Raw genomic sequence first — 12032 nt, 5'->3', positions numbered from 1 at the left:
AGTATAAAAACACTTTCTACAAAACTGACTTCTATAAATTCAATCTAATTTCATAGTGTAGACAAATCCTAAGTAGATTTCAAATTGACAATTGCCCATTGATATCAATTGAAGGTTCTCCATTGACTTCAACAATGACCAGGGCCTTTGTGCTTTTCTAAACTGTTGTTTGCCATACCTGGAGGTTAAAGAATGCCCATAGATTATGATTACCTGTATAAAGTTAATTGTAAACAAACATTTTTTTGTGAAACTTAAAACATATTCTCCATATTAGTTTACAGTATATACATTTTCACTACAAGTTCAGAAGAGCCACGAACACTGTGCCTTCAAATTTAACCTCACAGTTATACAAGGGTAAATGTGCGGTTAAAGGCACAGGCGAAATACACATCTTGACACACAAACCAGCACTTTTACATACACATCAAGTTTGCTAAAAGCAGAGTTACCTGATCTGTGCACACAAGCAGATGTACAGCAAGGATATGCTCAAAATCCATTGATCCATTTACTGACACATTTGAAAGTTAGCTGTTTAGGCCCCAATCCAGTGGTGCGCTTCATACGATATTTATGAGTCGTCCCGCTGAACTGAAAAGAAGCTATTTCCCCTGACTTCAGCAGGATGACCCATATGCTTTTAACTAAGCAAATGCTTAACTGCTTAGCTGGATCAGGACCATAGTTTGCAATAGAGTGAATGGATGAAGATGTTCAGTTTTAAAACAACTTTCTGCTTTTGTGTTAATGAAACACTTCAAAGAACAGCATAGGTTAAACCATCTGACCAGAATAGGATTCATTAAATCATACAAAGAACCCCAAACATATTTAGCTTTATATTTATATTAACACCACAGTTCTAATGTGACAAATTGGATTTGGCAGGCATCATAAAACATGGTTTTGAGTGGATAGAATTTTTACCTTCAACACTGCAGGATATTGGTAAGATCTATGTGCCTTTTAAAGGCCTACTATATTATTTAAAATCCAGAAATAAACAGCCGTCATTTGGCAAAAACAGTTACCTTGCATTAGGCTTGCAATGTTAACAAGGATTATTAGGATTATTTTTATTTTCCCTTTATGTCTTTGTCTAGTATATATAAGTAGATTTTTGTGTTTATTCCTTTAGAGCATAAGGATTTTGTGTTCATAAAACCATTGATAATACTCACAAACATCATGGTAACCACAAGGAGCCAACACTCTAAATATAATCTATGGCTAAGCAGTTATTTGTATGCGTTATTTTTTTGATAGGTGACATGTATGCAGTGGTTGCATGGGGACCATACAATGCTGGAAATGATTGAGAAAAAGCGTTGTTTGTGCAAAGAAATAAAGGCTCGACAGAAATCAGAGAAAGGACTTTGCAAACAGGACAGCATGCCCATTTTGCCGAGTTGGAAGAAGAACACTGGGACCAAGAAATATAGCCCTCCTCCTTATTCCAAACAACAAACTGTTTTCTGGGACACAGCGATATGACCAGACTGTTGCTGATGCCATCACCACAATGTTGTAAGATGCACAAGTAGCCTCCTTTCTTAATAAGGCAATGCCTGTGACATAAAACTTAATCTGCAGGTGATGAACTACCTAGTGAAAAACATACCAATGTGGTGCTCACCTGTCAATCTAAAGGAAAGTATAAATTTCCAGCTGATTAAGGCATGTATATTTATTAAGGATTTTTTTGGATCCAGAAGATATTGAAATGTAAATATTTTGCCAATCTATTGAAAACACCTGAACTAATACACTGTTTAAAATATATAATTCAAAAATTTATGAAGAATTTTACTATATAATAAATTACTGTTATATTGTTTTATTAACTATTTTATATGTGGTATCCTAATGCTCTTTTTTGTTGTTGTCATTTTTAATGATCTTACCTGCCTAAATTTGGCCTCTGTACAAAAGCATGTGGTTGTACTTTTGTTTAACAAGTACAATGTACAAATCAATCTGGTGCTAGGGCTGTAGAAGTTCACTAGAGTCATATTCATTAGAGACATCCATTGCTTTTGTTCTTCTGGGAAAGGTTTTGGCAGGAAGTAGTAAAAATGCAAATAAAAATGTTTAATTTGAATGTCCAAATTGCATTAAAAAAGAGTTGTTCTGCATCAGATTTTTGGTAAATTTACTATTATAAATTGCCCTTCTTTTTTTGTCAATCAGTTATTAAAATCTCCAGTGATAGTTCCTAGGCTACATTTGGCTAACCAAGTAAATGAAATTTACTGCAGAAAGGTCTAAAATAGATGCTCTTCCTCCTTCTTTTATTCAGCTGACTAGAGGAGACCATGGTTCACTGTGACTAAGAATTGTACATCACATGATAATGAGTTAACCCATTGTTTAGCAGGTTAAAACAGTGGCAATGCACCCATGATTCCTGTCCACATTTGTCTTTGGTCCAGAAAGTAAAGGTAACAAAATCTGTTTACATTATTTTTAAGTACCCCAAACATCCCTAGTTGGGTCTGTATCAAATTGGAAAGCATTATTTAAAAAGGCCTGACCCAAACTCCATTGACATCAATGGAAAGACTCCCATTGGCTTCACTTGGCTTTGGATCAGACCCACAGAGCACCTTTCTCTCAAGTAACCCATTTCCTGTTCCTGGCTGATCAGATAATTGGGTCATAGTCCTCTGTGACATCACACCCATCCTAAGAGAATGCTATGTCATGACCAAAGAATTATGACCTCTTGGTTTTAACAGGAGAAAGAGATGGCTTATATTGCATATAAGGGTGAGAGCTGTGCATTAAAATATCTTCCAAAAGAAACACTTTAGGGTGAACAATATCCGTATTGCCATGGAGTGATAAAATGATGCTATTACATATATTTTGTATATTTAAAGTTCTATCTATGCTTCTGAAATTTGGCAGCATGAAAATTCCTCTTTAATAGTCCTTTAAAAATTATATTCTCTGAGAAGAAAAAATGTGTTGTTTGAACTTATTGTCATATTGGCTTTTCTTTGAAATTATATTGCAGCAATGCCCTGGGCATCCCTACTGATCAAAAAAACCAAAAATAACCAATTTTAGTAGGGTTTTTTTGTAATCTATATTACTAAAGTTTGAGTAATGATTTATCATTAGTAGTTTCTTTCCAGTCTCTGAAATAATAATAAAGTTTTTAAATATTTTATAACTAATTAACTAACATATATTTTGATGTTCAAATTGAGGATTTCTGTATAAGATAAACAAAAGTGTGTGTTCATATGTGTGTATGTATATTAGCATTATGCTATATGTGTGTGTATATGTATAGGTACATATATGCACACATACACACTCTCATTTATATATTTACTGTATATATGAAATGTGTGTGTGTTGTTGGATATACAGAGGCTGAAATGGGTACAAATTTAGAAGAAAATTTAAAGAAGCCCCCACAACCCAAAAAACAGAAAATATAAAAACCACAAATTGTGAAGGAATCTTTAAATAAATCTTGTACCCAAAAGGTACTAATTGTATATTCTGCCTACTCATTTTTTTCAAAAAAGAAAGAAAATGGCAGAAGAAAAACTCGAGAGATCTTGCAATATTCCAGAATCTGCTGGAAAGAGAATGACTTGCTAGTTATGCGGAATATGTTGAGATAACAGGTTCATAACTCAGAAAATGTTTAGAATGGTGAAATACATTATATTCCTTGTTATGGGTAATTATATGCCAAGAAGAGACTTTTATATAATCAATGTGAGAATTTTTTTTACTTGGTCCCTTTCACAAACTGCACCAAATCTTTCTATTGACAATACGTATATGTGTTCAGTCATGATACTTATTGTACACACTTCCTTAAGCAATTAGTCATTTTAAAAACTTTAATATTCCCTTTGGAAATATTCCCCAAGAGCAGTTGTTCATCACTGACATTCATGCCTCCAGTGGGAACATCTTGAAAAACCTTCAAAAGAGGCAACATTACAAACCTTAGGGGGAGTATAAACAATTTTATATACAATCGTTCAAGTTTTTGTACAGTATCCTTTTCATATTGACATATTATAAGAATAATTATCATGGTACTGAAGCATTCTGGTTATAAACAGATTTGCTTAACCATTTAAACTACTACAAAAACCACTTAGTGCTTTGCTTATATAGTTCAGCACCATAGCCATCATCCGTTAATTAGCCCAAATGCTTGCAAACCACCATTGTATCCCATGCAAACAATAGCTTATATTTATTATTGTTTGATGCCACATGAAAAATTAAAATATAACTTAGCACTTATCTTCAAAGCACTTTACAAACGTGAATTAAACCACACACCTATGTGAGGAAGTATACATTTTATTTTATAGAAAGTGAGACTGAGGCAGAGATGCTGAGTGACTTGCCAAAGCCAATCAAAGCCAGAGCTAGGAGTAGGTCCCTGTCTTGTGCTCTGACCATTTGACAACATTATCATTAGGCAAAGTGCACAGCCTGAGAATAAAAGGTGAATATTCACTGCAGAGAACGTAGCATCAAAATGTTATCTAAACATTTTCTACATTCCCTATTGTCTCAGCAGTTTCTATATCACAGGGTGAATGATTGTGTTTAGCAACATGCGCTCATTAAAGCTGCAGTTATATAAATATGCAATCTGTATACACATACAGGCCACATATATACACACACTTATGGAGACTGTATATATGAAATTGTTTGGTATGCACTTACTTTGCTTTAAATTCCTAAAGTTAAACATTATAGTGTAGCAATTTGTGTAAAGTGCACTGTGATTCAAGAAAGCACAGTAAAGTCACAGGTCTCGTTATTCTTGCACTAAAATGTGTTTACGTATATTAGCAAATGTATGCTTACTTTTATTGCTCTTTTTAACAAATTAAATTAAATTAATGGTATAAAATGGTATTTTTTCTTTTAGTGGACTATGGCATTATGGTTTTAAATTACAGGGTTTTTAAATAAGAAGAAACCATTCTGTGTTCATTCCAATGTAATATGTTTACTGATATCTTAAAACTGAATGTCATATTGGGTTTTTTTCATATTTTGTTAGAAATGTCAGGTGTGTGCCTGAAATTGTGTAGGAGTAAGGAGTAGTTAGAGGATAACTGTAATCATATATTATTAGCCATTTCTATATACACAGTATAAATACATAATAATTTTCTTTTCATTTTTGTACTTGATTTTTTTAAGTAAGATGTAATTAACTGTACTTTGATACTTCTGAAGTAATAAGATGTTGTTTGGAGATTCTGCTTTCTTTAGTGCATTGACAATATTTTACAATAATTTAGTGCTTATTTATTTGTGCTCCAGTGGAATTATAATAAAAGCAATAGTTTAAAATATCCTGCCTTTTATTTCTATTTGCTTGGTATATAATTTAAAACTGCTTGTTTATTAGGATTTGCATTAAACACTCTCTTGAGGAAAGGTGAAATCATGGGCTTTTATATTTATTCTGATGAAATTTTTTTGTGCATGTTTTATTAGGGAGCAATGAATTGATCATTTTAATACTCTTTGGTTAGGCCTGGTTGCATGAATGCCATTAGTTTCATTCTCAACTTGAGGGATCACTAGAGCAATATTCTTCCGAGCCAAGGGCCAGAATTTGCCCAATGAATCTGCAAGTGGAAAGATTCCTCATCTCCTGATCTCCCCTTTTCTGAGTGGAAGGAGGAATGTCAACTTGATGGCACTACAACGGTCTGCAGAATCCACAAGTGAGGCAAGGCAAATATGCATCATGCTCCGATCAACAGTGTAAGGAATCGGCTTAAAAGTCAATGCAGTCCCAAGTGATCCCAGCCTGTTGTCAACTTCAGGATCTATTGAATGTGAAACAGAGCCTCTGCAGGGGAATTCCACAGTGACTGTAGTGGGCAGGCGAGCCATGCCACGAAGATGTTGGGGATGGCCGGTCCTCTGTGCTCCAAAGCTGGTACAGAACTACATGGCCTCTGTGTGAATGACCCTGATCTTCCAGTATTGCCAATTCTTGCAATATTTTGTTAAAGCTCCAGATCCTGCACTTCTGTGATTGACAGTATCTCCCATTTCAGTTTAAAAAAAAAGCGTTCTAGACCTCATGGTTGCAAAGAAAATCTTGAAAATATGAACCGAAAGGCTTTCAAACCAGAAAACAAATAAAAAGAATTCAACTTTGATTTTTAAAACTCTTTTAATTTTTAAACCACTCTCATGATATCTGGAGAGCCTGACTCGTGATTTTTGAATGTTTGGATTTGGCCATAAGGAGACAGGGGTTCTGCAGGATTTGGGAACTACTCATTCCATGAGGGGGTAGGCCCTATCCTTTCTGTTCCCATCCCCAACCAAAGATCTGGTGAAGCCACTATAAGGGTATGACTTGATATTAAAATATTTGCTGTCAAAGACATATTACAAGGAACAAGAGTTAGCACTTCTTTGTTGGCCCACCACTCCCTCCAGATTTTAAAATGGCAAAAGGAGTGTCCTTGGTAAAGTAGTGGTTCATTTTAAACAAAAAATCATTCTAATCAAGATTCTAAAAATGTATGATAATAATGAGTGATACATTTAGTATGCCGGAGGAGAGTATCCATGTTTGTCATTTCAGCTTTGCTTTATGCAAAGGGCCTGATCCAACAAAAGTGTTTCCATTGATTTCTACAGGAACTGGAGCACACCCCAGAGGCAGAAGATCTAAAGAAGCAATTTTTGCTTTGAGAGCCATATGCGGGACCCCAGGATAAGCCATTTCTCTGCTTTCAGGTTGCAGTTGGGCAACAGAGCTACTAAGCTACTAACAGAGCTATAACTACTATAGCTAAGTTATATAGCTATAACTGCTATACTGAAGTTTTGTTAGCTCCCTCTACCCCAGCTCTTGGGGGTGGACTCAATGACTTGGGCCCATATAGTGGAGTATATCCACTCTCTCCCACCTCAAAGTAACTCCTATGCCCTCTGTACATTTCTTTTGCATTTTAAAAATTATCTCTATAACCTTGGGCAGAGAACTGGCCATCTCTCTCTTGCAGATCAGTCTGGGTGAGTTTAGCTTGTCACCAAAGTGGCCACATAGTCAGACATACATGGTCTGTCTTGCTTAATAATAAGTAACCTGCCCCCAGCAAGGCAAAAAATTGAATAGCTAATACAGCAGTAAGGGGCCAACATTACTCAGTACTACAGTGATAGCTGACAGAGTGTTGGCAATGAAACAGCATGAAGCTAAATAAAATTTACAAAAACTAAAGAGAACTGAAAAGAAACTGCTCAAAGGCATGAATGAAAACATCTGGCAATTACTTTTTAAATCTAAAAACATCTCTTTTATGGGCTAGCTTTCCCTTTAAAACAAAATTACACACCTGTCACCTTTAAATTGAGATTTTTCTCTCTGTGACAACTGGTTGTTTTATTCTTCTCTTCATTTATGGAGATTTTTTTTTTTTCATTTCCCTCTCTCCCTTTACTTTTCCGTCCAATTCTTTTCTTTTTTTGGATGTGCTTTGGGATCATATTTGCTCTGTATATTTCATATATTACAATTGTTATTCCCCCCTCACTTTCTCTCTGCTCTATCCCCTGCCTCTCCCATTTATTTTTCCTTTTTTCCCTTCACCACTTCCTCTCCTGCTCCTAGGCTATCTTTCTACGTGAAGATATGCACAGAAATCAGGAATAATGGTGGACTGTCAACAGGTTTGTTTTTCTATGATAATATTTAGCGACACTATACTTAGCATTTATAAAGTATGTTTCTTGCACGGACTCTGAAGTACTTTACAACGTAAGTTAACTATAATTATATCCATTTATAGATGGGAAAATTCAGGTATAGTTTAATGGACTTGCCTCAGACCACAGTAAATCAATGGCAGAGCTGGGAGCAGTGCCCAAATTTCTTGACTCCCAGTCCAATTACCCTAAATTGGGATCCTTCTCAGAATCTCAGAACTGATCTGCAAATTGCATTGGGATAGTATGTCTCTCTTGAGACTTCCATGAATTCATTCTCACTCCTGGGATGCAGATATTTCTCTTTCCAGTCCTAGCCTGAACCAGATAGTGCAGAGACATATAATAATGTTAAAAGGGTTTCAAAAGGTCTGATTTTTTTACAAAAATTCTGAGAAGTTTTGTTTGGATGAAGATTCTATTTTTTCTAAACCATTCCCCTATCTCCAGTTAAGAGTCAGGGCTCTGCATTTCCATGCTCTGTACACTCCCTGCTGCTATCCTTGCGTGCTGCCATGTGAAAGTACATGGAGAAGACACAGGAACAGTGAACTCAGCTCTACACTGATTTCACGATACATCTTTATGGGAAGTGGCAGGGGGCAGCATATGTGCAGCAAAATCAAGGTAAGAAAACTTTTCCCACACTTCTCTGACCCTGGATTTAGAATCAACAACATGGGGATTCATGTTTGGGTTAACTTGGTTGGACCTTTGATAGAATGACCGAAATCCTGCAATGATATTTGACTAAGTTTTACACCAATAAAAATGATACAAAAATTAATAATGATTATAATGTGTCTACTAAAAAAGACAGAGTATAGCCATGGCAACACAAGAGGAGGAAGGGGCTAGCCGCCTATGTACTTAGAATCTTGGATGGTTACGTATGGAGGGCAGCTAGCCCTTCCCACCACTCGCACCACCATGGCTACAATATCTTTTTAGTGCACGCGCTCATTCAGAGTTAACTTGGCTATCTCCCTGAGTTGCAAAAATTACACTTCCATATAGAAGAATCGCTATACCCTAAGTTTGAAGACAATGAAACTTCTTACATTCTTATAGTTAACCATGTGGGTTAGGCTTTACAAGACTAGGACCTTCCTTTCTTTGTGTCTGAGTTCCCCAGCTATAAAATTGGACAATACTATCTCATTTCTTCTACTCCTTATGTGTATTGTCTGTTTAGATTGCAACATCTTTTCATACCTCATACTATGTATCTGTAAGTTCCTAGTGCCAGGAGGCCCTGGTCTTGGATGGAATTTGAAGGCTCTATAATACAAATAATTGATAACAACAATGAAAGGATTGGGTAATGAGAATCCTCCCTATTTTCCTCTACGTTGGAGCTGACTCAGTCTTTTGGTTTAGTTAAGTTTTTTTTTAATTTTATTTTATTTTAATTCTCCTTTCCCCAAATATGCTTTTAAACCCTGTGACAAATGAATCAATACATTCAAAGGGAAGAGATAAAGTAATCATTTATCCATGGGGTTAAATCTTTGTGGACTAGATTTTTCCTGGGAGATCCTCACAGATGGGCCAACTGTTTTATGTCAGAAAACTGCTCCTGTATCAGGAAGTGGGAGAGGGAGGAGCAAGGTCCACACCTTGTGATAGAGATGTGACACACAGGAGTCCTTACAAAGAGACTGAACCCTGTTTCCTGAGCCTAGCCAACTGACCTGCCTCAGGTTAATATAACACCTGTCATGATACATCTCAGTATCCACTCACTCCACTGGTTACTACTGCATGCTGGGCCTTTTCTTTATTTTAAAGACATTAGTGGAATATGTGCAGTGCTCTTTTTTGGGGGAGGAATATTGGTGAAGGACTGAAAATAAGAAGTGTTTTTTGTTAAGTTTCATCTAATGAATCAGGTGGCCTGGAAGATAAATGGTAAATTTTAGGGACTAATAAAAGGAAGCCACTGAAGTAAATATTTCTTAAGCAATGGTGCAGTAAATGCTTGTAGTTATTTGTTTTTAAACCAACTTTAAAATCCTAAGGGGTATTTCTCTTCACCTAGCAGCATGTTGTGCAACATTTAGGAACTATTGTGGAACTATTAGGCATTGGTTTAGCTTTCTAGATATACTGCCTGTGTCTCACTGGGACTCTTGATTCACTCTTCTCTCACAGCTTGAGTTTAGTTGTAAAGTTCTTTTATTTACCAAGTCTCTAAATAACAGCTTGTTTCCCAAGTTTGGCCAGTAAGGGGACACAAAGCTAGGTTTGCCTGACTGCTCTTGGCTTGGAGGTTTGGAAGAACAGCCCATTTACTCCTAATTTATAATACCATGGTCTTGGCCTTGTAGCCAGGTCTTGGGTGGATGGGGGAAGGGAAATGTCACCAAAACTTAAACTGTTGAACATTAAATTTCCATTTGTTCAGAAATAGTTCTAAACAAGAGATTGTGTTGAACACAAACTTTACTGTGACTCGTTGAAGCAGCCTCTATAAAAGTGCACGTGGGAGCTGACAGACAATGAGGCAAACTTTCAATTCATGCAAGGTTGGATATCTAGGCCTTGAATGTGGTGGATCACACAGTTTACCATGATATCACTTCTAGAGCATGGCACAATTGAATTATGAGTCAGTAGACAGCAGCAAGGCATAGCTGTAAAGTATGTGTGCCATCAAAGGGTTAATCTACTCTGGAAAAATTGCTAGGTATCAGTGACCTAACCTTAGGAACCCTGTCCAGCCATTAACATAAATAACTGACAAATAATCAGCCTGGTGTTTCATTGGTATACTTTTTTGTCAATCAATATCCTACTAACAGAGTTGTGTGTCTGCAATTTTTCACTGACTATTCTTAGCTGGGTTTCTCTGGTCCAAATTCTCTATTGTCTTATACCTTATAGACCCATTACCGTCTCCGCAAAGTGGGTGTTAAATGCTGCCATTATGATTTGGTAGCATTTTTACATCTATTTTGAAAGAGTGTAAATGATCATACAGTGTACAGGGCAGTGGAGAATCAACTCTGCTGTCTTCTTCTCCAGCTTGTTTCTGTAGTTTCAATTAAGCTCAGTGGAATTTAGTTCTTCCCTTAAAGCATTTGTTTTTCTAACTCATCCATGTTTTTAGTGCCATTATTTCAAACACAACTCTTTTTCCTTATGGTCTGTATTTAAAGAGTCCAGGTCTCATGATTTTCTAGACTCCCTCGCAATTTGCTGAATTGGTCACCCAATTTCTATGAAACAAAAAGATGGCACGTCTTGCCAGTGTGAGGCGCAATTATTTACAGAAGGAGGTTAATGTTTTCGCCCTGTCTCTCTTTTCCAACTCATCAGAAGCTTAATAATCCTCTGACACCCTGTACATATAAGATAAGAGGTTTATTGGATGAATTATTCTCTGCTGAATCTATGCGACTGACTAAACACTATCCCCTCATTCAATGGTACATCACTGAGTACCAGCAAGGACAGCAACACTCATTTACCACTGTGTCCATCCAGACATAGATCCAGCAACCTGGCACAAATAGAAACATGCAGCCACAAACAAAGATGATGCATTTGTGAAAGGGTGTCATATCATTATCATAGATACATTCAGACCCTTGTCCCAGCTGATTAAGGAACGGGCTGTAATGTCGCTTCTGCACAAGACTGTGCCTCCCTCTGTTAAATGTTGAATTATTAGAGGAAAATTATAGAAGTGCAGCTGCTATTCTAGATTGGCATTATATTCAAGAGGTTTCAGAACAGCATAAATATCTAAGGGCTCTTGCCTAAACATAGTTGAGTAATAACAATATATTGTTTATTGAGAGGGGAAAAGGCTTCAGGAGGGCAGAGCAGAGGAATATTTTGGATATATTTATATAGTTAATGTACATTTCTAAAGCACCCTCCCATCCTATAGGCACTGTACAAAAACTAAAAAACAACTCGAAAGGTCAAGAGTGCCACAAGTAGGTTACTCTCGCAACTTGTTATAACCTTATAAAATGTAATGGTGCTTAACTTTCCCTGACCTCTGCCCAACTCTTCCTAACCCAGCTTGTCAAACAATCCTTCCCTCCCATCCTAGTCCATTCCCCCAGTCATCGCTCCTCTTACCCTGGGAAAGCCTGGGAATAAAGGTACATCTGGCAGCATGTCCTGAAGGCCCTCAAATCTAGGCTCTAGTGGAAAAGTGGGAGAAGCCCAAGACCCCTCTCTGACAACATTCTGCCTGCAACCCAGTTCCTGTTATACTCAGATGGGGCCACCAGCTCACGGCACCTGAGATGATCTGAACTGCCATGAAG

General features: G+C 36.8%; 1 protein-coding gene across 2 annotated transcripts in view; it reads left to right on the top strand.

Annotated features, from left to right (window-relative positions):
• The window catches only part of NYAP2 (neuronal tyrosine-phosphorylated phosphoinositide-3-kinase adaptor 2), a 209813-nt gene extending 203980 nt beyond the window's left edge, over positions 1 to 5833 (top strand). For both annotated transcript variants that reach the window (XM_043492308.1, XM_038415162.2), the window contains one exon: positions 1273 to 5833. In XM_043492308.1, coding sequence (XP_043348243.1) covers positions 1273 to 1500 — 228 coding nt within the window. In that variant the 3' untranslated portion in view covers positions 1501 to 5833. The remainder of the gene's footprint in view (positions 1 to 1272) is intronic.
• Positions 5834 to 12032: the final 6199 nt, after the last annotated feature.

Source organism: Dermochelys coriacea, chromosome 9, assembly GCF_009764565.3.
Source record: "Dermochelys coriacea isolate rDerCor1 chromosome 9, rDerCor1.pri.v4, whole genome shotgun sequence".
In the NCBI taxonomy this organism is placed as follows: Eukaryota; Metazoa; Chordata; order Testudines; family Dermochelyidae; genus Dermochelys; species Dermochelys coriacea.
The sequence above is the reverse complement of the archived record's forward strand: the minus strand, read 5'-3'. Positions and strand labels throughout refer to the sequence as shown.